Source organism: Phycodurus eques, chromosome 2, assembly GCF_024500275.1.
Source record: "Phycodurus eques isolate BA_2022a chromosome 2, UOR_Pequ_1.1, whole genome shotgun sequence".
Taxonomy (NCBI): domain Eukaryota; kingdom Metazoa; phylum Chordata; class Actinopteri; order Syngnathiformes; family Syngnathidae; genus Phycodurus; species Phycodurus eques.
Window position 1 is genome coordinate 25,238,299 of NC_084526.1, and position 27,675 is coordinate 25,265,973.

At 40.3% G+C, this 27,675-nt stretch overlaps 1 protein-coding gene across 2 annotated transcripts in view; it reads right to left on the reverse strand.

The window, feature by feature from the left end:
• The window catches only part of LOC133399034 (protein kinase C-binding protein NELL1-like), a 271,032-nt gene that overhangs the window by 37,523 nt on the left and 205,834 nt on the right, over positions 1 to 27,675 (reverse strand). For both annotated transcript variants that reach the window (XM_061670100.1, XM_061670099.1), the window contains exon 15: positions 3,637 to 3,732. In XM_061670100.1, coding sequence (XP_061526084.1) covers positions 3,637 to 3,732 — 96 coding nt within the window. The remainder of the gene's footprint in view (positions 1 to 3,636; positions 3,733 to 27,675) is intronic.

Consider the following 27,675-nt stretch of genomic DNA (forward strand, 5'->3'; position numbering starts at 1 on the left):
TCCACACTAGGGTCGCGGGCTGCTGGAGCCTATCCCAGCTATCTTCGGGCAGGAGGCAGGGTACACCCTGAACCGGTCACCAGCCAATCACAGGGCACATAGAAAGAAACAACCATTCGCACTCATATTCACACCTACGGCCAATTTAGAGTATTCAATCAACCTACCATGCATGTCTTTGGGATGTGGGAGGAAACCAGAGTGCCCAGAGAAAACCCACCAAGGCACGGGGAGAACATGCAAAATCCACACAGGCAGGGCTGGGATTTGAACCCGTCCCCAGAACTGTGTGGCAGATGCGCTAACCAGTCGCTCACTGTGCCGGCCACTCAATAAATGATGGTTATATTGGTTTTCTGACAACAGGGGTGGGGTGGGGGTGGAGGCAGAGTAAATTATTTGTTGGGGCATTGCAAATTGCAGTATATATATATATATTATATAGGGTAATAATGAGTGAAAAGAAAATAGGCAAGGAAGAAAGCAAAAGACAATAAAATAAAAGTATGAAACCAATGGAAACAGAGGAGAGAATGATGTGAGAAAACTATAGCACCAAAGGCACAGAAATATGTGAAGGAGAAGAAGGGAGATGGAAAGCAGATGAATGGTTACTTCTATGTGTTCCTCTTCGTGGGAACAGTTTAGGGAAGGCCCTTTCTATTCCAGTATGATTGTGCCCCAGGAAGAGTCTTAAACTCAACATCATCACATCTGGGGTTTACTATGGTAGAGATTGGGAGCTGGGCCCTCTGAGCCAACATCAGTGCTCTGTGACTTTGCAAATGTTCTTGATGAACGGACAAAAGTTCCTGCAGCAAATGAGGGGTCAACTCTATATATTCTTCCATTTCAATGTCTGAAAGCTCCTCATGTGCTAAAACATCTTTCCATACAGTGTTGGTAAAGGTACTTTCGTTGAAACATTTTCAAGGTATAGCAAAATATGAGCTATGCATTTAGTGTTGGGGAAATTACTTCGGAAATGTACAAACCCCTATTCCAATGAAGTTGGGACATTGTGTAAAGCGTAAATAAAAACACAATACAGTGATTAGCAAATCATTTACAAACCACATTCAATCGAATACACAACGGACACAATATATTAAATATTAAAACTGATTCACTATTTTTTTTTTGCAAATATTCACCCATATTCAATTTGATGCCTGAAACATGTTCCAAAAGAGCTAGGACAGGGGGATTTTTTTTTTTACTACAGTGTTACATCACTTTTCCTTTCAACAACACTCAATAAGCGTTTGGGAACTGAGGACACTAATTGTTGGAGCTTTGTAGGTGTAATTCTTTCCCATTCTTGCTTCATGTACAATGTCAGTTGCTAAATAGTCCGGGGTCTCTGTTGGTGTGTTTGCAGTTCACAATGCGCCACACATTTTCAATGGGAGAAAGGTCTACACTGCTGGCAGGCCAGTCTAGTACTCACACTCTTTTACTACGAAGCCACAGTGTTGTAACACGTGCAGAATGTGGCTTGGCATTGGCTTGCTGAAATAAGCAGGGACGTCCCTGAAAAAGACATTGCTTGGATGGCAGCATATGTTGCTCCAAAACCTGTATGTACCTTACAGCATGAATAGTGCCTTCGCTGATGTGGAAGTTTACCATGCCATGGCCACTAACACATACCCATAACATCACATATTCTGGCTTTTGAACCTTGCACTGATAAAAATCCGGATGGTGCTTTTCCTCTTTGGTCTGGAGGACACAATGTCTAATGATTTTCAACAATTTGAAATGTGGATTCATCAGACCACAGCACATTTTTCCACTTTGCGTCAGTCCATCTCAGATGAACTTGGGCCCAGAGAAGCTGGCGGCATTTATGGGTGTTATTGATATAAGTGTTATATACTAAGCTTTGCATAGTAGAGTTTTCTGAAGTGTTCCTGAGCCCACGTGGCAATATCATTTTCACAATGATGTTGGTTTTTAATGCAGTGCTGCCTGAGAGATTGAAGCTAACGGCATTCAATGTTGGTTTTTCGGCCTTGCTACTTATGTGTACAGATTTTTTTCTAGATTCTCCGAATCTTTTCTAGATATTTGGATCGTAGATAATGAAATCCCTAAATTCCTTGCAATTGTACATTGAGAAACCTTGTTCTTAAACTGTTGGACTATTTGCCCACGCAGTTTTTCACAAAGTGGTAAACCTCACCCTATCCTTGCTCGTGAACAACTGAGCCTTTGGGAGATGCTCCTTATATATCCAATCATGATACTCTTTTTTGCTTTTTTGAGCATTCCTCAACTTTCCCAGTCTTTTGTGTTGTGTTGCAGTTATTAAATACAGAATGAAAAAAATTTATTTTGTGTTCAAATAAAGTGCTTAACTTCAGAATAATTATTAGAAAAAACTAACAAAATACAGAAAATACTTAATGTTTTGATCATACGGATAGAAGCAAAATCATGCATTGTAAAATTGCATTTTACATAGGTTGAAGGGTTTTCCAGAATTTTGAGGTCAACTTTGGGGGTGCGTATTATACATGGGTGGACATTATACATGAGAAATTACAGTATCCTGCACAAACATGGAATATGTTGCCAACAGAAGTGACGTCATCCCCAAGTGTGAATGTTTTTAAGTCCAGGTTAAATTTTCCACTTTTAAAGGATATTTCTTCCACTGTAATTGTACTTTAATTTTTTTTCCCTTTTTGTTTGAAAAGTTTATGAAGCTGTTTTTTTTTCTTTGTTTTTAAATGCTTTTAATAATGTAAATCACACTGAGTTACTTAGTGTATGAAATTCGCTATATAAATAAATTTGCTTTTTAACTATTTCAATTACTTTCTCATAGTAAGGTAACTAATTACACTTGATTAGATTTTGGTTACTTTCCTTAATTTTGAATGAACGCTATCAACTGTAAAATTTCTTTACATTTTAAGACTTGATAGTGTTCACACATTTTAGCAGTACTTAAGACTACACAAAGACAATGTAATAAAAGACTCCACAAGATTGAAATTCAGTATTTTTTTTCAAACCCTAAGCAAAGCCAGGGCTTTCTTTTGCAACAATGACAAATACATATTGTCAAGGTGTGGTCTACTTCTCATCGATCACCGTGAAAAGTGTCCATGTTACTTTCTGGTTGACTGCTACATCAGAACTTCCAAATAAGGGCAAACCTGTTGTCCTTGTGTGCTGCCCCACGGTCTTTTTACACTGCACAAGTGCGGCGTGAAATTGGCTTTAGTGTGTCCTCAGATTTAACATCAACTGTTTTTTGACGTCGAAAACCAAAATAACAATGAATGCCTGCACATTGTGCCGCGTAGGCTATGGTTGCACACAACTGGGTACAATCACAAAGGGGACTGGGAACATTGCGTCCACCACCGTGGCCGCCATGTAGGCACGTGTAGCATTGGCTTGGAAGGAGGATGTTCCCAGCATGGTTTGTGACGCCATTTCGTAAAATAATTGTAGTTGTACAAGCTAAAAGTTGCTCTTTTCTTGCCTTTGTTTCTGCCTGCATTGTTATAAATGTGTGTCTAAGTGATATGTCGGATGAGTTTGTATGTCAGCGTTATTATTTATATGAAACCAGGATTTAGTGTTGTATGATGATAATGACCTTCCGGTCTGTCTTACCTGTCTCACAATATTGTCCTGTGAATCCTGAAGGGCAAACACATGTGTTGGGAGACACACAAGTCCCGCCGCTCCTGCATCCCTCTTCACAGAAAGCTGGAAAGAGAAAAAAAAGAAGAAAAACCTTTATAAAAGACAACACCTCATACTTTTGGATACAACAGGGGTATTTTTAGGCAACGCAAGGTGCAAAGAGATTATTTCTCACTTCTGTGAGGTGATATTTTTTTCAGCCATTTGGGGGAGAACACATTTTATTATTCACTTACAGGAATATGCTATTACTGTCTCAAAGGAATTGCTCTAATATAATTTGCACTGGTTAGGGATGGAATATGTGTGTAGGTCATTTAAACCATTCCATTTAATACATATTGAAAGGTCTTCCAAACAAGTAGCCAAATGTCAAAACAGAACTACCAATTACTTCTAAATGTGCAGTCAAGATTCTAAACTTGGATACAACCTAACTGTTCAGCCCCTAGTCAGATTTACTTTAACATATTGAGCTGCTGCAAAACATTATTGATCAACACCAGATTCAGCCTGAAGCAGTAATAATTTGGCATTTCCTTATTCTAAATTGCAATAAGCTGAAAGGTGCGTTATATGAGCGCATGGTGATTTGTTTTGAGTGTACATAGTATCATGCCTCAGTATGGCAGCAAAAAAAAAAAAAAACACAAAGCAGATGGTCTGATTTTCTTGAGCAAATCTGGCAGATTTGTTTTTTCTTCCCCAAAATACACAAAATTAGGAGGCTATGTCAATGAGCGTAATGTAACCGCCACCAAAAGTGGAATAGGGATGATTGAATAAAAAACCATTCATTTTATTAAAAAAAAAAAAAGAAATCATTCATTTTATTAAAAAAAAAACTTAAATAATAACATGAGCTGAATTATGAGCGAGCCTTAATGGTCTGAAACATTTAGTCATGTACATATCACATTCTGCCTCTATAGGGTGTAGAAAACGCCCAAACTTCGACATAAAATCAGTTTAATGCCAATGGCTCTATGTTTGAATGATTCTATGATTTAAAAAGTCTCTCATTAAGAGCCTGGTTGCTTCTGTTGTAATAAACCTCACACTGAAACATTAATTACACTTATATTGACTCAATCTGTCGCCAGCACTAATTATCATATCACCACCATCAGCATTATGCTGCCTGTCTTTTCTAACTAATGAGTTTCAAACATGGGGAGGGAAAACCACAATGACCATCGTAATACTTGTGATTCATTATTAAGTGAATCTATATGCAGCTAATGAATTGGGCTGAAGTAAAATTAATGTTCAGGCTTCATTACGTCTTGTGATTTTCAATATGTATGGTATTTTGTTAATCTTGTGATGAAGTCTTAATTATGGCAATCTGTCTTCACCCTGCTATTTTTTATGAGGCTGTGTATATTCAATACATGATGGAAAGACATGGGATGAATTAAAATAAAAGGTCACTATTGGTGCTCGCACACAGTAGTACAAATTAATTTAAAACTTCTACATACACTAAGATTTTTGGTGGAAATATTAACTTACACAAGTGCACACTTTGTAAACTGCTCTGATTTTAGCCCACTGTAGACATACTTTTATTACTGTGTGTGTGTGTGTGTGTGTGATGGGAATGTGTCAATCCTGGAATCATATTCATTTTTTTATCTTGTTGTTCATTCGTGGTGCCACAGTGGACAAGTCGCTAGCACATCTGCTTCCGAGCTGGCATGTTTTCCCCCGTGCTAGCGTGGGTTTATGTTCTAGTACTCAATTTCCTCCCACATTCCCAAAACTTGCATGGTAGGTTAATGGAAGGCTCTAAATTGTTCGTACGTGTGAATGTGAGTGTGAATGGTTGTTTGTTTCTTTGTGCCCTGCTATTGGCTGGCGACCAGTAGTTCAGGGTGTACCGTCTCTCGCCCAAAGCTGGGATGCGATCTAGCACACCCGCGACCCTAGTGAGGCTAAGCGGTACAGAGAATAGATGGATGAATGTTAATACATCTCTTTGTTTAATCTTTGACAAGGGCTGTCCACATTTTGGGGTTGCTCCACCCAGGGTGCGTATCTGGTTTGAGGGTGCGTAATGACAGATTTGAGTCGATGGGAGAGGGCCCAAAGTAAATAGTGTGACATGCTGTAGCTGCCAATTCAAGATAGCTTTTTATTTTCATGCCAATCCACTCTTACATTCCTAGTACTGAGACCTCTACTCCAACTAAAGCGTACTTAAAAGTGTGACGGTATATGTGTAAGATATTTTATGACCTTTTACAAAAGAAACACCCAAAAATGTGTACTGAAGTAAACCAAACCAAGCTGCACTACTTAGAGGAAATGGTGCTTTAGTGACCATTAGCGACGAAAATCCAACTGACATCAATCCACAAGAAGGTTACAGTTTCAATGCCCCAAATCCCCTATAGCCTAGTCAAAAAAGGTTTGATAGTGGTGATGCTCCACCACTATGTGAGAAGAGTTTACTTTCATTCGATCATAGCATAGTTGCTCGGATGCCATTATATTAACCCTAGAGCTGAATATCTGACTTTTTATTTTCTTTGCCCCCATCATTGTGCGGCTTTAATCAACTGCAATTTCTATGATTTGGTTTATGTTTCTCCTCTAACACTATTTGCTGGGCTCCGATTCCATTTAACACTACCAGAAACCTTAGCTACAATAACGAACAACTAAAGGATAATAGTGCCTCCTTCATTGTCACCCCTGTGACTTTCAGTTAAACTATCTTGATGCTTAAGTGAGCCTGTTGCTGACTCGTGGCTTCTCAAGACATGCTTATACTCACAGATTTGCTATTTGAGTTTCCCATTATGGGCCTAGATTGCTTTCTAGTGGGTGGTGAGAATGAAATCACTCCACTATGTGCCATAGCTAACAGCCCTGTTCACGGTCATTGGGTATCTAAGGATCCATCTCAGAATTAGTGTTGAAGTGAACAGTGAAAGCCAATGGGTATTCCACCAATTCAGAGTAATATCAAAAGTGCATTTTAATTAGAACATAGACGAGAACTTGGCTAATTATGGGCTTCCATGGTTGCACAGTTCAATGATGTGACGTGTTAATTCTTTGTTAGTCTTGTGATAATGATACGATTCAAGGTTTTTTTTTTTTTTTTAAAAGGCAGGAGTTTTTTTTTATATATATATATATATATATATAATATATATCATCTCATCCATAATTTTTTATATTTAAAATGTGGGCACTGCTGCATATGAAAAGTGCTTCATATGCACCAGTACCCACAACCTAGTCAGCCAGCCAGCACGAGGAGAATGTATGGTTAAGGCTTCATTAAGCGGCGGCACCACGTTGTGGGCCAACTTAAAAAAGAGCACCTAAAATGGCATTGATGTCCAATGCACTAATATATGGAGCTTTTATTTCGAAGTTGGTCCTCTCAGCACGGTGACGGGAGAGGTGGTATGTCACGGTAAGGCACTATAAACAGTCGTCGTAGCGGCTGCCATGACTTAAACTTTTAGTCTGGCCTCACCGCAATGAAAAAATGCCAGGAGTAAATAGAGAGTGAAATCACAACTGTCTAGTTCTTTGCTGTCTCTGTTAGTTCTCTGTCAATTGACTGTCTGTTGTCGTACTAGAGCGGCTCCAACTACCCGAGACAAATGTTTTTTGGACATACTTGGCAAATAAAGATGCTTCTGATTCTGATTGTGACCATGGACGACTGACCAATGGTCTAGCAGAACAACCGAGACGTACCATCCTTGACAATTCACTATATTGATGGGGATTTTCAAATGGAAATTCGGTGCTTACAGGCTAATGTTATTGCGTTTTATACATTGCTGTATTTGCTTCCATTAAGTTGCAATTCGTGATTGCAGTTTGTAATAGCATATTTATTCAGTTAACTCTTGGTAAAGTAGAATTTTTTTGGGTTAATTTTGAATTTGTTTTTATTGTTATCTATCATTTATTCTTGTTTAAAGATTAATTTTGCACTGAAAACTGTTACTGTTACATATTGTTTGTTGAATAGCAGTGCAATAAAAATAAAGATTTTTCCCTAATGAGGAATAATTGTGATTCACAATCATGATTACAATATTGATCAAAATAATCATGATTACTAATATATATATATACACTACATATACTGTATATATGAAAATATGAAATATTTCACTCGGTGTGTAGCACACCTCTATAATATGAAACTTTTTTAATGTAGTAGTGGGACTTTAACGTTATTAATCAATTACAAACAAATTAATTAGTTAAAATATGTAACACATTTTAATCGCATGTTGTGTTCCAAACGATGTGCAACCTTTGTAAGTGCACGATTTCCGATTACACTGACGCACACTTCAGAGCTTGGCTTAGTCGGATACTAAAATGGAGGAATTGGATGTTGCTAGGACTGATGGGAGGCAAATTTCATTTAAAAAAACTACCCGATGGAAGCCTTGATAAGTGTGGTTTTGTGCACATTGTTTGAGCTACGCCAAAACTGGGGATGGGGAGGGGGACAAAGTGTCAGCACATTCCATGTTTGTGGATGGCAGGACAGACAAACAAGGATTCCTGCACATTTTGTCTGCAAACACTTATACACGATGCCGTACAATCACAACAAGGGAACTTCATTGGTCAGTTGTGTTGTTGTTGTTATTTATTTATTTACAAAGTACTGTACATGGCATTTCATGGGAACATAGCACCACCTCTGTGCCAGTTGTCGTCATGATTTGGCCATGTCCTTACTACTGCGCTCTGGTTTATCAAGTCTGTTCGTATCTGCAAAGGTTGTTGCAGTGAGCACAACAAAAAAAGTGCTCCATACAAATGCACCTCAACAAATTAAAATACTGTAGGAGAGTTCATTATAATTCAGCATTGCAATTCCAATAGTGAAACTCATAAATTATGTAGGTTTATCAAACAAATACTTTTCAGAAGACCAATTCCAACCTCATTCCTATAGTAATATTTCTTTTGATTGTTTCTTATGTAACATTTCTTGGACATGGGAATTGTGTTTTCGTTACCTGTAAGCTAAAAATCATCAAAATGATAACAAATAACATCATGAAATTATTTGTGTAGTAAATCTATGAGGTTTTTAATTTAACTGTAGAAATACATGAAGTTTTCTAATTCTAATTTATTGAGATGCACCTGTATGGGCAGCGACATGTGATCCAACTTTTCAACTGCCACGCAGAAATCATGTAAAGGCAATATTGTTTTGAATAAACTAAATTAAGTTTAGGTCTGTTTAATTTTTGTGTAGGAATATTTTCAATTTTTATTTCTAATGTGTTGTATTAAAATGCAATTAAATAAATTTTTCAAGCATTAACAATATTCCCATCTGTGTCAGATATTTGAGTCAGTCGTCCACTAAAACCCATTTAAATTAAAAATTTTGCTTTTTGGTACAAATATTGTTTTATGATTGAAATGTGATTAATTGATATTAATTAATTACCAAGCCTTACAAATTGACTACATTATTTTATATATAAAATAAATATAAAATAATATATATATATATATATATATAGAGAGAGAGAGAGAGAGAGAGAGATGGATACCAGATTATGATGCCATTTAAACATTGACCATCAACCATAGGAGTGCAATGAGTAAGAAGCACTGCTATATATCAGCACAGGAATTACATGTCACTGTGAGCCATTGAGTTTACAATGAGTGAATAAATCAATACTTGTAAAGAAGCGCTTGGCTGCCACTTGTTTGTACTACCGGAGGGACAAATAGGCTCTGGAAACAATGACCACTGTGACTTAGGTCAAAGTCAGTGTACATGGTATGAGTGGCTTGTAAACCTCTCTGATGGCTTTGATCAGGAGTTAAGCTTAGGTCAACTGCCTTCATCAAAACTCCCTCTTGTTGTTTGATTAGGAAAAAAAGTTAAAAACAAAAACACTGCAATCCTATTAAATAAAAAATACAACTCATAATTGAATAAAGTGAGACAGTGTTCACCTGCTTCCTAACTACATTCGAGATGCCCTTGTGCAAGGCACCAGATCCCCCAAATCCCACCTCCTTTGCTAATAAAACACATTTACTCATTTAAATATCACACATAGTTCTTCACTAACGCACCAGGTGGTCAGCCTTGGCTGTATTCACTGTTGAGATTTTTATACTGTATTTACATAACAGTAAAGACCTGTGTCAGGCGGTCTGCATGGATTAAGGATGCATTAAGGATGAATTTTAACCATTATAATGTATCTGTAGAGCGTAAGGGAGAGCAGATGATCAATACTGCTGATATGTCAATTTATTCTCCCCATGTGCTTTTCGATAGTTCTTTCTCTGTGAGGAGCCTACATACATTTTAATCAGTTTAAGGATGGATTGCCTTAAGCCAGCAGCCAATGATGGAAACAGCCACAAAGCTTCTGTCTGACGGAGCCAGAAAGCAAAAGCATTGTTGGCTTTATCAACAACTTTAAGAAAAAAAGCAACAATGGAACAGCCCTCCCTGGATTTGAACCCACTTTCACCAATCGGGAGACAACTGCTGTAACTGCTGGGCTAAAACCCCCTGCTGTTAATACATCAACAACTGCACTATTAAGGCATAGCTTGTGAGGTCGTGCTAGTGTACTGGCCAGGATTCATTCCATCTTTTTCATACCAAACAGTAGTACTGACAAAGATCTCACTAGATAGACATTATTACATTTTAGTCATATTTAAAATGTTAAACAAGAGCAGAAGTGATCAACGCACAAACAGCCAGCAATCATGACAGCAAGTTCGCAACAAATGATAGCGAACTTACCTTTAAAATTAATGAGGTATGATGTAGATGTAAAACTTTAAATAAATAAATAGCAATTCCATAAGATGCAGAGTAAATTAGTATTCCACCAGTAACATGTCAACATAGAACCAGGAAGTGCTTCATGCATAGATCATACACGTTCCACTCGTCTATCGGCAAATGGCGGGCCGGAATAGACGTCAGCTGACCCGGCTCCATTTATGGAGGGTGGGCGGGGATAACGGGTGGTGGAATTCAACGCCCTACCGTTGTAATATCTTTTGTATTGCAAGAGTACTGGGTGTCTCAAAGGTTGATGTGAAACGTCTCGTGTGAAGACCACAGTTGGTATGCCTTCTCCCACTTTCCTTGGTCCAAACCGCTGACTAGCACCGCTACTTGCAGCACTGCGAAAAGGAGAAACGAGTGTGTAAGGGTCTCTCTGTCAGTACATAGCCTCTCCATCATCAAGCCCTACATACTGTAGGACGTGCCCCCATGTGGTGACACCTGGTTACTGGGCACCTTGTGGCCCCAGGCTGATACTACAAGGTACTCGGAGGAGACTTGGCCCCATACTTGAGGCATGCAAGGCCTACTGGCGTGTGGATACGCCATGGTACCCGCAAACCAAGTCCCCCTGCTATGGGTAAATAGCACTACTGCCATTTGGTTACTCTTTTGAGAGACAGGCTAAGGGAGAAAACCCCTATGGAAAATCAGGAGTGACACCCCTCAGGGGGTTGTGCTAACATTTTTGCCAACCAGCAGTTCCTGCTGCCAAACCAATACCAGATGTAATACCATGCACACCTCTGGACCTCACTGGCGAGGCCAAAAGTGTGGGTCCTAGAGTTTGGGCTGCCTCGGAACTCCCCAAGCTTTATCCAAGGCACGCAGCCTGGAGAGGTCACTCCAGGCCCACTTCGGTTGGGACTCAACCAAGGAGCTGACATTTTGGGTTATTGGCCCCACATAATTGAGGGACGACACGGGTCTGCTTCGACAGTGGGAGGAATCATCAAAGTTCCATTTGTTGACCACTGCCCGCTCCAAGCCGGGCAGCCTCTTGTGTCGATCCACCATTGTATATCTCCCTGCATGGGGACCAATGTACGGCTTCAGACATTACAAGCAGATGAAAAACAGTGCACCAGGCAAGCATACGAAAAATAAATTTGCTGCGATCCGCCAAGCAACTTGGAATGTTGGCACCATGTGCTCTGGAGCCGAAGAGCAACACAACCTGGACAGTAAAACTAAGACAGCGATCATTGACAGAGATCTCTACGTTTGAACATCAGCATTGCTGCTCTCCAAGAAATGAGACTAGCAACCAGTGGCTCCTTGAGTGAAGAAAACTACGCCTTCTTCTGGAAAGGGAACAAATCTGACGAACCACGCCAATATGTTGTTGGCTTTGCGATCAGAAACAACTTGATCAGTGCAATTGCACCCCTGGTTGGAGGCACTGAATGTCTCTTGGCAATCTGCCTGAACACTGCTGCGGGTCCAACCAACATTACATTACCAACGTTAGCTTCTGACGATGACGCGACGGATATTTCTATGGACTCGACAAGATGATAACAACGGCCCCCCTAAAACCGAACCCCTCTTTTTTTATTGACAATTTCAATGCCAAGATAGGTGCGGATTCATAATCTTGGCCATGCATTGGTCCCTTTATAATTTTCTTCATTTCCTGGATGCACCCCAAATCACATCGGCGCACCAGACGCACTTCCCTCAACAAAGTTCTGGCCACCGGAAGCTATCATAGTGCGGACTGCGATACTGACCTCAACCCCGTATCAACATCACAAAGATGCTACACTTTATGTCTCTCTCGAAGAGCAGTCTGAAACAAATGCTATGGACAGCTGGAAAACTATCAGGGATACTATCTACAATACCGCTTTGTCCACCTTCGGTAAGAGGGAGCATGCTAACCCTGACTGGTTTGATGCTCACCTCCCAAGAATAGAACCTACACTCGAAGCAGTGTATGAAGATAAGATGAAGATGCTGCCCAACACAATCATATCCATTGCCAGATCGTACATTTCTAAGCTTGTTGTTTTTGTTCATAAAATCCTCTAGAGATGGTTTCAAAGCTTGCCTCTGTAACCAGGTGGGTGAAGTAAAAATAAAGATGGCAAAGGGAAGCAATTTGTTAATGTTCAACAGTGGAAATGGAAAACATGCAAGCTGACAACATTTTTCCCCCTTGAATGGAGAGTGAGGTTAGGAAGTAAAGAAACAGGTCCAAGCAGGTTGGAACGGGTGGAGGAAGGTGTCAGGTGTGTTATGTGACAGAAGAGTCTCTGCTAGGATGAAGGGCAAAGTTTATAAAACAGTGGTGAGGCCAGCCATGATGTACGGATTAGAGACAGTGGCACTGAAGAGACAACAGGCAAGCAGAGCTGGAGGTGGCGAAAATGAAGATGTTGAGGTTCGCTCTCGGAGTGACCACGTTGGATAAAATTAGAAATGAGCTCATCAGAGGGACAGCCAAGGTTCGATGTTTTGAAGAAAAAGTTAGAGAGAGGAGACTTAGATGGTTTGGACACGTCCAGTGGAGAAATAGTGAGTATATTGGTAGAAGGATGATGAGGATGGAGCTGCCAGGCAAGAGAGCTAGAGGAAAACCAAAGGGAAGGTTGATGGATGTCGTGAGGGCAGACATGAGAGCAGTTCGTGTTTGAGAGGAGAATGCAGGAGATAGGCTTACATGGAAAGGGATGACGCGCTGTTGCGACACCTAAAGGGAAAAGCCGAAAGGAAAAGAAGAAAGTCTGTAGTTTGGAATTCTTACATTTGTTCTTTGAACCAACAAACTGGCTTTTGTTCATAAACTGTGTATCAGTGTTGTTTTGGTCAACAATAACGATGACGAAATTATTTCGTTGAGGAGCAAAACGTCTCTTTGATGAACTAAACATGACGAAACGCCTGTGTGTTTTCTTTCCTCTTAAGTCTTGTTAACATATCTTATACATGTACAGCTCAGCAATGTGTGTGTGTGTGTGTGTCTTATTATTTTTTTTTTAAAATAATTTTTTGGGGGGAGGGGGGCGTTAGTCGAGGAAATATCTATAGCATAATCGAATCTTAAAAGTTTGATAATGACAGCCTTACTTGGGATGAATTTCAGAGTGATCTTTAAGTCAGCTTTGCTGTGCTAATGTCAATTCATTATCTTATGTGTGTATTATTGTTACGTGTAGAACATGTAGGGATTTTTGGTTGGGCAGCAAATGTAAATGAACAGCACAGCTGGCTTCTTTAACGTGGAAGCCCGCTTATAATAAAGCTAGGGGGCACACAAATAAAATATGACTAAAACTATAATGACTGCCAAAAAGAACACTGCAGTGTTTAATACTTGTATATCACATTGCACAGAGACAATTTCCCACAGAAAGAAATATTGGGTGCTTCATCTTAATACAAAAGATAATATATATACACTGTGTATATATATATATATATATATATATATATATATATATATATATATATATATATATGTATATATATATTCCGGACTCTTTTTTTCATTCCTGTGGCGCCGGTCAGGCCGCTGAGGAAACGGGTTTAGATACGTAGATGCGCACAACTGGGACACTTAAGGGAAAGTTAACTACCCCTTTTGAGGACTTGCACGCTGCCAGAACTAAGACAAGAGCGTGCAAAATCCTCTCGGACCATCCACATCCCGGTCACCGACTCTTCCGGCTCCTTCCCTCAGGTAGGCGCTACCGATCAATCCAAACTAGAACTAGCAGATTCCAACAGCTTCTTCGCTCTTGCAATCAACTTCTTATACCACTAACTTACAATTCCATTGCAACATGCTGCCAATTTCTTTTGTCTGAGTTTGTTGTCACATTTCTGTCGGGCCAATTATACATACTCGTGCACTCACTGTAGTAGTCTCGCCACGCTGCACTACTTGCATATCTGTTGTTGACCAATAATGGCCTCTCATGCCAGAGTAGCATCTGCCCCATTTGCACACTGACTGAGGAGTATCTGCAACATTTGCACAATCAACATTGTCCCAAATTGTTGCGCAACTAGTCACTTTAAACTGCATACTCCTTGAAGTCTCGACGCCATTTACACAATGGTCATTGCAACAGACTATTGCGAAGATTAGTCATTCGAACTGCTCTAAGTGCTAGAGGACTTTTTGCACAATTGTCTAAAAAAAATTAAAATTGTACTGGCATTACCAGATAACTAGCAACCCTTTATTGCTCAGTGAGTATTTTTCTCAATCTCTTTATGTCTCAAAAGTGTTCTCTGTCAATTGACTGCCTGTTGTCGTACTAGAGCGGCTCCAACTACTAGAGACAAATTCCTTGTGTGTTTTATTTTGGACATACTTGGCAAATAAAGATGATTCTGATTCTGGCATAAAAAAATAGATAAATAATAATTAAAAATCTGCGACATAGCAGGACCATGAAGCAAGGATTTCTGTATCTGTATTCCGTGATGACAAGTTGCAGGGACTCATTGTTCCAGGTCTGGGACTCATGGTTTATACATTATATATATAGAGCGGCACGGTGGGCGACTGGTTAGAGCGTCCTGCCTCACAGTTCTGAGGTCCGGGGTTCAATCCACGGCCCGTGCCTGTGTGGGTTTTCTCTGGGTACTCCGGTTTCCTCCCACATCCCAAAAACATGCATGGTAGGTTAATTGGGGACTCTAAATTGCCCATAGGTGTGAATGTGAGTGTGAATGGTTGTTTGTTTCTATGTGCAACCAGTTCAGGGTGTACCCCGCCTCCTGCCCGATGATAGCTGGGATAGGCTCCGGCACGCCCGTGACCCTAGTGAGGAGAAGCGGCACAGAAAATGGATGGATGGATATATATATAGGTATATCAAGGTAATAAATAGGTTTCGAAATTTGAAGTTATTTTTAATGGCAGTTGAGGCTTTTATGTTTCTTTCATAACCACATACCAATGAAGGACCAGTAGGTTAAGAATCAGAAAAAAATATTTCACCGACTCTATCAAAAAACTATATGTGACTAAACATTAACTGGGAAACTAGCCATTCCCATCACGTCTGGATGATTTTTATCTATTTTAATCTGTAGAAGAGTCACAGGGGCATGAAGCTATCAGAGGAGCTAGAGGGGAGGAACAGTGACGCCCTTGGCAGTTGGATGTGAGGAGCTTTCATAACTATATGCTGAGAAGCACGAGTGAATCCCTATGTCCAAAGCAATAATTGAAACACACACACACACACACACACACCAAGGTAGCTGATGGAACTGTTTTTACCAACCTCTGCTGTTTTGCTGATAAGATGGTGTTTACTGCTGAGAGGCATGATGTAGTGCTGGAATTACATGTCACATGATGCCAGGGTATGGAGGAGGGACACAAAACCTTATATGCATTTGATTCCATGAGGAGATTGTGATGACTTGTTTGTTTAGATTACACCCTGAACTGGTTGCCAGCCAATCGCAGCAGTGCTCGGCCAATGCAACCATATTCCAACATACAGAAGAAACATGCCACCAAATAGTTGACCAAAGTAAGGGGAAAACTGTGTATATGTACAGTACTTGATCAGAATTGTCGACAGTTCTCATAAATCCCATTGTCATGCATAGAGCAGAAAAAAAGGAGTCTATGAATGACACTGGGGTGTCATCCTGAAAGACAGCACATGGTCAAGATGAAGGATGGTTCAGGCACTTAGAGTGACAGACAAATGATATGTTGTAAAAAAAAAACAGTTGACAGATAAGAAATCCACATTGAGTGAGGATATAAAGACAGACTGAGGGTGAATGTGTGTTTCTCATGCAATGCAAAACCATACTATAATGTTCTGTACTATTGGTAATATTGTACAGTACTACACTAACAACTAAGCTGGGACAGAGGAAAATATAACAAATGCCATTTTTGTTCCACCTTAGCCTGCTCTCTGCAGAGTCTAGGCTCATGTTTTCAAGTGACACACATATTTTCTGTGTTTAGACGCCAACCTGCTATACATCTACACGAAAGTATTTGGTGCATTTCAGTCAATTTTCAACTTGGTGCCAGGTGAATTAGTTTATCAAATTAGTGTTGTCTGCAAATTCGATTGTGAATAAATAAAACAATGATGCCGGTAATACATTTTGTTCTGAGAACATTTTGTTTTCTTTATTTGTGGATTTACATAGTGATGAACACATCTATAGAACTTAAACATTGAATTGATATGGACATAAATATATAAATAACCAAAGTGCATGCCCTCCAGATATGCCTGTGGAGATTAGGTCACTGCCAGAGAGGTTTCTTACCGGTCAACATCACTAATTAACTCGACTGTGCAATTCCTGCAGAAATTGCGTGTGAATGCAGAAATGCTGAATGATGATGTTATTGAATCATATGGAATGATATCAAATGATGTTGAATAATATGGAATATTGTGAAATGACATGGAATTAAGTGAAATAGTTTTATTTTGAAAATCTAGGGAATTTTAGCAATGTGGGTGGGATAGCTCATGGGATGGCTTGAATGAGCTGAGCACATTTAAGTTGAAACGGTGCAAATCGGTTGAGAAATAAGGAAACTGTAGCTAAATTTGTAAAAATGTTGAATTTCGGTCTTTTATTAAGAATTTGTTTTGCGGAATGGGAGTGTTTTTTTTTGCGGAATGGGAGTGGTTCACAGGATGGCTTGAATGAGCTGAACACGTAGAAGTTGAAACGGTCCGAATCGGTTGAGAAATAAGGAAACTGTAACTAAAGTTGTAAAAATATTGAATTTGGGGCTTTTATTTTGAGCATTTGTGAACTTTGGGCAATGGGAGTGGTTCAGAGGATGACTTGAATGAGTTGAACACATTGAAGTTGGAATGGGTCAAATCGGTCAATACATTTTGAAGCAGGAGGGAATAATGTAGAATGTTAAAATACGAGAATTTTGTGGATCATGGGTGGAAAAATTTAGGGAAAATGGTGAAATTTTTGGTGGGTGGGAATATTTGGAATGTTGAAAAGGTTTAATAGTTGAAATGGTTTGAATCGGACGAGAAATGTTAATGAATATGTCATTGTACGGGAATTTTGTTGGTCAAAAAGGTGGAGAAATTTGGTCAAAAATGTGGAATTTTTGGAATGTTGAAAATCAATCCCAAGGGGAATTGAATGAGCTGAACATTTTGAATTTTGAATGTTAATGATATGAATGTGTTTTGTTGAATGTGCCATTGGAAATGAATGGGGAATTTTTGGCGCAAAAAATTGAATTGTGGGAAATGTGAAAATGTTGTGGCTTCGATGAGTAATGCCACGCGAGGTGTGACTCTTTCTAACATGTTGAAGTTGGAACGGAGTGAATCGGATGTAAAATGGCAAAGGAGAAGCCCATCAAAAAAGTGGGCGGAATAATACCGCCAATATCCATCCATCCATTTTCTGTACCGCTTATCCTGACTAGTCTCACGGGCGTGCTGGAGTCTATCCCAGCAACTGAGGGCAATTTAGAGTCTTCAATTAACATACCAAGCATGTTTTTGGGATGTGGGAGTTAAACCGGAGTGCCCGGAGGAAACCCACGCAGGCACGGGGAGAACATCCAAACTCCACATAGGCGAGGCCGGGATTTGAACCCCGGTCCTCAGAACTGTGAGGCAGATGTGCTAACCAGTGCTGCCGGAATAATGATAATAATAAGGATAAGAATAAAGGTACAATAACATGTGTGAATGCATGAAAGTCTAATCAGTCCAAGTGTCAGTAATTGTTCTCTTTGAAAAGCTCAACAAAACAAAGCAAAAAAATAATAATCTAGACTTAAATTTCAATTCAAGTGGTGGCATAGTCGATTTGCAGTTTAATCAAAGTTTCTAAAACACAGTATTACAACAAGTATCACTCATGGCATATCTACATGGAATGGGAATGAACAACAGCACTGAAATCTTTCTCAGTAACTAGGCCAAGTACTGTACATCAGTGGTTGAAGTTAGGGGTGGCATCACTTATGTTAGCAGCCTCGAGGTACCACTCCCAACATGCATTTGTTATTAGGTAAATGGTAGTTAGGAACGCTCCACAAAATAATTCAAACTGAAGTGTCTTCATAAAAGGTGACATGTCTTTAATGACATAGTAATACCCTTACGCTGCTTTCCCACTACACTGTAGCTACTCCGTTTGCTACAGCTGTACTTGGTTCTAATTTTTAACTGCCGAAGTTTTGGGTGATTGATGTCCCACTACAAAAGAGGACTGCCTCAGTTGTGGGAAACTGTTTTGATGCCATTTAGGAGAATATGCATTAAGGCTATATTCTATATATTCTCTCATCCTTTTTTACGTGCCTGGGTTTACGCACTTTTCATCTACGTGCATTCTCCCGTACATACTTCTGACATACCCACAGCGTGTAAACTGGGAATAAATGATTCATTGAGAGCTGTGGCTGGCTTCAAATCTTGGAAACATGGACTTTTCCTGAAACTTGTCAATGTCATTGTCAACTGCGCTCTAGCTAGATCAGCGCCAAAGAGCAAATCAAAACAAATGATTAAATATAAACCTCAACATTGCGCCATTATGACGAATGTAGTTGTTGTAATAGTGGGATCCCTGCGCTTTTAAGAAACTCCAAAGGCTTGTCTTTCAATGCCTGTACACCCGCATCATGTTTAAAGCCGCTCTTCAGTTGTAGGTGAAAAAAGTTCACTAGTGCAGATATTCTCCACTAGTAAATACCATGGCTAAAACACGGTCAACTCACAACTTCTTTCTCTTTCTTTCTTTCTTTCTTTCTTTATTGTTTTGCTCCGTGTCGCCACATTAGACATTGGATAGGTTTCTGGACGTGGCAAGCAATGGCGGCTTATATTGTGAACCTTTAAGTGAAATATGTTTCACCTTTTGGGGCACTGGACTTAAAGCCTTTGGAGCGCATAAGAGGAAAACGTGTGTAAGTCGATGGGAGAATGCGCGGACGACACGATTTAAGAGGGAACTCCCGCAATTTAGTTTTTCCCCTACCCAGCTTAAAATGGGCATGAATGACTGACTTAATTGGACAGGGAAATCTCTGCAGCCAGAAAAGCACGTACCTTCGCTTAAGCACATGGGAGAATATGACCCTAAATACAATACATAAAAATTTGCAGAGATGCTCACAAGCAACAACAATGGAGGGGAATGAACACTTTTCCATACTTTATTTCATTTTTATGTTTTTAAAGGTTGACTTGTAATTCAAAAGGTGAACATAATCTGATTGCTATACTTTGGAAAACTCAATCAGGATCTGGCGATGATGAATCTGCTTTACCAGTGAGCGACCAGCAGTGGTATACATCACCCAAACTGTATCGGTAGGCTGCCCAGGTATTGTTAATGATAGTTGCTGGATTTTAAAGTGGACTACACCGATAGCAAGTACTGTACAGTAGTCGCAACCTGTTTAAATACCATGTAGTTAAAAAATGGGCTTTCGTGCACTCCTATCCATGTCCATAATTCCCATTCTGGTCGAAGCTGCATTTCCCTGGAAGTTGTGTGATGAGTGCTGACCTGTCACAACCCTATGAATGTGAGACTAGCTTATCCTACACAGTAAAGGATTTATCCAGGTAGATCACAGTGAGGCATAGTAAAAAAAGAATTGCCTGGAATGATAATTGCCAGAAAGCTTAATATGTGCACACGCTTGTTCTTTTACATCCACAATTAATCATTTCTTCACCCAATTAAAGTAAAACGCAACTCGCCAAATGCCCTCTAGCACAGACTACACAGTCGACCAGCTGCGACATATATTAAATTGAGATGAGGAGGAACAATGATTATGTAAACATCAAATTAAATACTTCAGAAAATCAAGGCTCTACCCAACAAGCCCCTTCTTTCTGCCACCCCCTTTCCCTAAAGCACACATCCTCCCTTGATAATTTAGAATACATTATCTTTTCTTTATTGCTTGCTGTTAGTTGGTTTCGCTGTGATTAGCTCCAGTAGAAAGAGGAGAAGAGAAGGAGTCAAAGCTTTTGTCCCGTGATGCTTTTTATACTCAACCACTTGGTCTGTATCTGTGACCAGCCCTTGGAGATGAAATGGACCATGAACACGATGAGCTCACTTATTCAACAACTGACACCATCACTGCAATAGGCAGCTGACCATTAGGCTAACACTGAGAAAATGCTGATCTATAATCATTTTCTTTGCTCTGATTGAACTAGTGTTGCCTTATTTATTGTGTTCTGACTCAATAAAATGGCTAGTGACACAGTGGCAACCCTTTTCTCCCCATGAGAGCTGCACTACAACAAAATGGATGGAGTGTCTCAACGCCTCATTTGATCTCTACTCCAGCTAAGCCAGATAATCAATTGTTGTAAAATATTTTCTTTCCATGAACAGCGTGTTTTGCTTTCAGCTTTCCTGCCTGCCGGTTATTGCATTTGGGCCCAAAATGCTTTCACTAATTTGACATTTTGCCAAACAAGTTCAAGCTACTCTGAGGTGGAATAGCAATATTTCTTCATTTATTGTTTGCACATCAAGACCATGTAAATCTATGGTGTCGCTGTCACTGATGGGGCAAATCATTTCTGTAGCAACATTAGCCATAATTACAAAATAGATGTGAGGGGTAATCATCATTCTCAATGTCCATGTGGGAACAGAAATGGGCTAGTCTAGATACAATGAGTTATTTTGGCAAGTGCATCTGGACCCCCTTGAGAGCATAAGCCAAAGACCCAGACATAGAGAAGTGGAATTGCCCCATTGGGAGCCACACTATAGGGCCACATTACACATCCATTACAGAAAAATTGCATAGCTTCACTCCGGGTGAAACCCTCAAACTGTCACATAAGAGGAAATGGGATGAAACAGAAGTGTAGGTTAAGACTGAATATACTCTATATGTTGCATTATCATCCACAAATACAGTATATAATGTATGAAACACAATTCACTGCCTTATAGAATTTTAGGGTCACTGGGGAGCACCCGGGTGTGAATCTTGGCCGTGCTTGTGTGTTTTTTTTTGGGTGCTCAGGCTTCCGCTCATGTTCCAAAAACATGCCACCATCCATCCATCCATTTTCTGTACCGTATATCCTCACCAGGGTCACGGGCGTGCTGGCGCCTATCTCAGCTGACTCTGGGTGAGAGGCGGGGTACACCCTGAACTGGTCGCCAACCAATCGCAGGGCACCAAAAACATGCAGATGAGGTTAATTAAAAACTTAAAATTTAAACATATCAGTGTGCATGATATGTGTGAATGTTAATGTTTGTTTTGTCTGCATGTATATGCAACACGATTGGGTGGTAAGCAGTCTGGGGTGTACCACTCCAACTCATCCGTGGCCCTAATGAGGACATGTTATAGCAAAAGGAGGAACATAGTCACTATTACAGTGGCCCATTCCAAATTACAATAAATGCCTAATGATGAAATCATTCTAGGAAAACATATGGCCCCTGAGCGTGCCAATCACAGTACATAGAAAAAGAGGAAGCTTTTTTGAAGGCTACAAAAGGAAGAACGTGCATCACCTGCACAGCTTTCAACTTGTCCTGCTAATGACACATTTTTAGCTCTGACACCTGACTTAGCCTTGCTTAGTGTGGACGTATTGCTCAAGGCTGGCTAAACACTGTTGTTTTGTCCTATTAATATTAACAGCGATAGACAGAGGAGCACTAGTCGCACTCAGACTAATTCCCTCAGTCCTACGGGGGATGCAGTGATGTATGAGGGGACTGGAATGGGAGGCACAGGTCGATTGGCCAACACTGCCGCATCACACAGTAATGAGATCTCAGGGGGAGGAGAAAAAAGAGGCCACTTCCTCCCAACTCATTGTTTGACTAATTCTAATTGGTCAGACTAGGACAGGAAGTCATAGGAAGTTTTAGGGACATTATTATTAAGTAAAGAACTACTTTGTCTCCATGTAATATATTGGCACTTACATAAATGAACTCAATGTTATTTTAATCCCAATTGTGCCCATCCGTTTAAGTTTCCGCTTTGTCCATACGATTATTGTGCAAATACCTGTAGATCCATAAAGCCAACTGATAGCGCTGTAGTATATATGTATGTCAGATGAAAAGTTGGCCAGGAAATTGCACCACAAAACGTAGGACACCATTCGCTTTTTTTTTTTTTAAAGTAGAAGAACCGTTAACCGTTTGCCATGGCATTGCTTAAGTTTCACTTCCATTTGGGATAGAGGGAAAAGTTCTTCCTTCAAGCAGTCCTCTTTTTGCACTCCTATGCACAAATGACTGTATGCTCTGTCTAGAACTACAAAAACAGTAAATGCATTTACAGATTGGTGTAGGATTATTGACTATGAAGTGCCCTGCCATGCAGAACTATACAGTTCAATACAATACTATTCCACATTATACTTTTCCAAATAGTGTTTGTCACTGGCACACACTTGTTAGTTCCCACATTTCATATTCTCAGCAATATTTTCAAATATGCATTTTTTGTTTAATCTTCTGTTTCTTCCTTTGCACTTTACCAATGATTCCCAGAATGGAAAATGTGTTTTGAGCTCCACAGACAGTCTGCATATTGCCTAAATGTAGGGGTGTGCGGGCGTATGAGCTGGGAGACATTCCAGAAGCAGGAAATATATGGAAAGCGTTTTGCAAATTGCATTGATCTGTCCCAAGATAAGCCTGCTTCCTACCTGCTACCCATCTTAATGCCTGTGTGACACAAGTATAGAGCGTGGGTTTAGTCGTCTACACCCACTTCATTTCTACAGTTGTGTTTTGTCAGAATCACAACCAACATTTTGACTTTCATTTATGTCACCTTTCGTGTCTTTCACTTTTCTTGATTTCAGTCTTGCTTGCGGACATGCGCCATCTATCATTCACACGAGGTCATAAAGGCAGATACAAAGGCACCTTTGGCTGACTATAACACATTATCCATGTTTAACTTATTCTGTTACAACTAAATAACTAATTAATAATGACACCGCTGACTCGGTCTGAACATATTCAACCAAAGATACAAGAGTCTACACAATATAGCATGTAAAACATTTATTTTTTGTGTAATATACCATGATTTGTATAAAAAGCTCTTCATATAATAATTTTTTTTTTTAACTGAATTGCACATTCTTCTCTCTATTTGAATTTCAGAAACTAAAGCTGTGCTTAGGGACTACTGTAAGAATCACAGCTGGTGATTCATCACAACCACTGTCCCATGATGAAACACACTTTGTGAAATCACACACTGATTAAGCTTAATGATACTTGGACATCTTTGGATGACAGCCAAGTACTACCCACAGTGTGAATCGTGAAAATTTCATGAAAGGTTCCTTAAAAGCTTGTGCCATTGCCTTACGTGGTCGTTAAACTCAATACATTAAAGACTGTCAAAATCCCTTTCAAGTGAGTGGGCTTTATTCTTCATTCTAATTTGATGTTTTAACTGACTCATATTTTTTTAACTTAAACCTTTTATGATAAGTTTAATTCTCCCAGTGCACAGGACACATTTGAATATGTTTGACATTATGTGACAGTTAAAAGATATGTGTAATGAGTTTCAGGGCCACAACCTCCATATAAATTAGACTCAGGCTTACCAGGTTTAACTTGGATGTTTACTTTGCAAATACTGCAATTTTTTAAATTATTGTTTTCCCTGAGGGAGTTTAAGCTCAAGAGCCACTCAGACTGTTATAACCGCCTACATAGTTTGAATCCAAAGCCTTTTTAATCCTTTTGGATATACAGTAATGACTTCATTTTAAACCCTGACACCCAATATCCTAACACATTTCAGTATAACTGTTAGATAATTTTTATACCAGTATACATTTTGCTATATAATGAGAACTGATAGAACACAGCATAATCCAGGTTATCCATTCTTGCTGTCATAAGATAATGTATCTCTTGTATTAGAGATGTTATTTCTCAAGAGACGCCGTGTTTTATTTGGCAAGGACTAAGCTTTATAGAACTACAAAAAAATATATTTTTTTAATTTCAGTTTCCATCTTACTGTATCCAGTGTAGACAGTGCCGTATACACTACAATAAGGTAAAGAGGGTTATGCTGCTATTCCTGTATGTCATGATGGACCCATGTGATGTTCACTATACATCAGGGAGTTTGATCAGTGATAGCTGTCCGCGTGGAGATGGCTGCCAAACCTCTAATAACTCTTCTCAGACTCCATTAGGGCTCAACATTGACTGTGAGGCTGCCCTTTTTGAAATATAGTGGCCCTGGGCATATGGAGAGAACATCAGGTCATGTGAGTTTGGGTGAGTCAACACAAGTGTCAGAGGGAATGTAAAGCAAAAATGTTGCATAGATAAACAGGTATTAAAGTAATATTATTATCAAATAACACAATGTCAAATCCTTCGGGTACAAGAATCATAAAAATACAGTATGTCTAGTAAATATGTGCCCCACATGTTATTAAAGATGTCATCATTTGAGGCGGCAACATGAACTTCACTCAAGAAATATGAAACTTTACAATATCCAATTTCAAATACACCTTCCCGCTATGGCAACAATTCAAAACATGAATCAAATCAGCAAAAGAAAGGCTTCACAAGAATGACATGAAGACTTAGGGATGGATGAGCCAAAAGAATGAAGAAGGGACAATCAAGAGCTCAACAAATTACAGTTGTATACGTTTTAGGGTGTTCATGTTTTTTGCATTCTCTAATATGGAGTTTCATTTGATTCGGATGCCTCCCTGGTGAGGTGTTCAGGGCACGTCCCACCGGGAGGAGACCCCGGGGACGACCCAGGACACGCTGGAGAGACTACATCCTTCGGCTGGCCTGGGAACACCTCGGGATCCCCCCGGAAGAGCTGGATGAAGTGGCTGGGGAGAGGAAAGTCTGCGCGTACTTGCTAAAGCTACTGCCCCCGCAACCCGACCTCGGATAAGCGGTAGAAAATGGATGGATGGATGGATGGATGGAGTTGAACTTTGTTTTACAAGTGGTATTTTACATGAATGCGAAAATTTAGACCTCTATAGAGTGACTCTCTAACATGGATTTATTATCCATTCATCCATCCATTTTCTGAGCCGTTTCTCCTCAGTAGGGTCGCGGGCGTGCTGGAGCCTATCCCTGCTGTGATCGGGCAGGAGGCGGGGTACACCCTAAACTGGTTGCCAGCCAATCGCAGGGCACACGTAAACAAACAACCATTCGCACTCACATTCACACCTAGGGGCAATTTAGAGACTTCAATTAATGCATGTTTTTGGGATGTGGGAGGAAACTGGAGTGCCCGGAGAAAACCCACGCAGGCACGGGGGAACATGCAAACTCCACACAGGCGGGGCCGGGGATTGAACCTGGGTCCTCAGAACTGTGAGGCTGATGCTCTAACCAGTCGCCCACTGTGCCGCCTGTGGATTTATTATAAAAGTTTAAATTTCATTTAAAACACCTTGGTTTTGTCATGGTTTTGAGTGTCCAGAAAAGAACCCTTTGACAGCTACTTCTGTTTGACCCAGGATTGTATCCCCTTTGCCCATATTTGGCTAAGACCGCTGCCTTTCCTGTGATTGGTTGCCTCCATGTAGAAGACCCACTTGTGAGAGCACACGTGTTTGGTACGGTGACAGCGCTGGCTCGGGAGCAAAAAGGGAAGGCAGAGATCTTCGCTAGTGACGTAGATACCATAAGCTCGAGAAATTCAAATGACCCGATTTCAGGCCTCTCTGCAGAAAAATATCTGGAACCCAGGAATGCGTGGACAATTTGAATTCATATTTCACTTTTACTGAGGCACCGTAGAGACAATATTATGTCAAACAAGAAAAAGTTGGTTTGGCAAAATATGTCCCCTTTAACACCTGAAAAGTGACAGAAACACCTCTAAAGGGAGGCATACAGCTGACATCCTCAATCAGTGATAGAAACACTATAACTGACTAGTAGCAAAAAGTACACATTCAATTATATCACAAGAATTTGACCTACACTGGACGCTGAATCACTCCATAATTCCGTCGTGAACGGGTAAGTATTTTGGGGGTTTAGCGCCACATTTCTGCCTTAGAGGCTCTGGTTGATTGTGTCTTTTTTGGAACTCTTATCTGCTTGGGGGAGAAGACATATAATGCCAAGGTGATAGTAGGCTGACCTATCCAACCCAGGCAACAACAGATGATGACAGTATCTGCACATCCCCACTCAGTCACATTATCAGTGGGCTCTATTAAGACCTCTGTGTACAGGTATACTGTAATACACTCAAGAGTTCTGCTGATCTGCATCCAAGTTATCTATCTCTCTGTGCATTGCCTGTATTGTACCCAAATTCTCCTCGCTTGTAGCAGAGAAATTATTTGCTTAGATTTCGGCATCTCATCAAGTTTTTGTGCCCAGTTTTCTATAATTTCAGAGAGACTCTCGATGATTAAGGTTGAACATTGCATGTAATTGTATCCACAATCTTGTTCTTTTAGTAATTACCCATGACCATAGGTTCAGGCTGACCATAAGAACGGACTGTTCAATTGAGAACTTTAACTCTTGGGTGCAGTCCAGGTTACCCTCTTGGTCCCCCGAAACCTGAACTCATTCACTTGTGCAACTTCCTTCCATAGCAAGCATTCCAACATATGCGCCAAGTAAAGTGCGGATTCACACTCAAACAATCTAACACCGTGTGCTAACCAAACCGGTTTTGTGACTGTAGCCTAACAACGTATAATCCATCCATTTTCTCAGCCGCTTCTCTTCACTAGGGTCGCGGGAGCGCTGGAGCCTATCCCAGCTAACATCGGGCAGGAGGCGGGGTACACCCTGAACTGGTTGCCAGCCAATCGCAGGGCACATTCAAACAAACAACCATTCGCACTCACAGTCACACCTACGGGCAATTTAGAGTTGTCAATTAACCTGCATGTTTTTGGGATGTGGGAGGAAACCGGAGTGCCCGGAGAAAACCCACGCAAGCACGGGGAGAACATTCAAACTCCACACAGGCGGGGCCGGGGATTGATCCCCGGACCTCAGAACTGTGAGGCAGACGCTCTAACCAGTCGGTCACCGTGCCGCCGTATAAAAAAAAAAAAAAAAAACATCCATCTAGCCATTTTCTGAACCGCTTATCCTCACTAGGGTGGCGGGCATGCTGGAACGCCAGCTAATCGCACGGCACATATAAACAA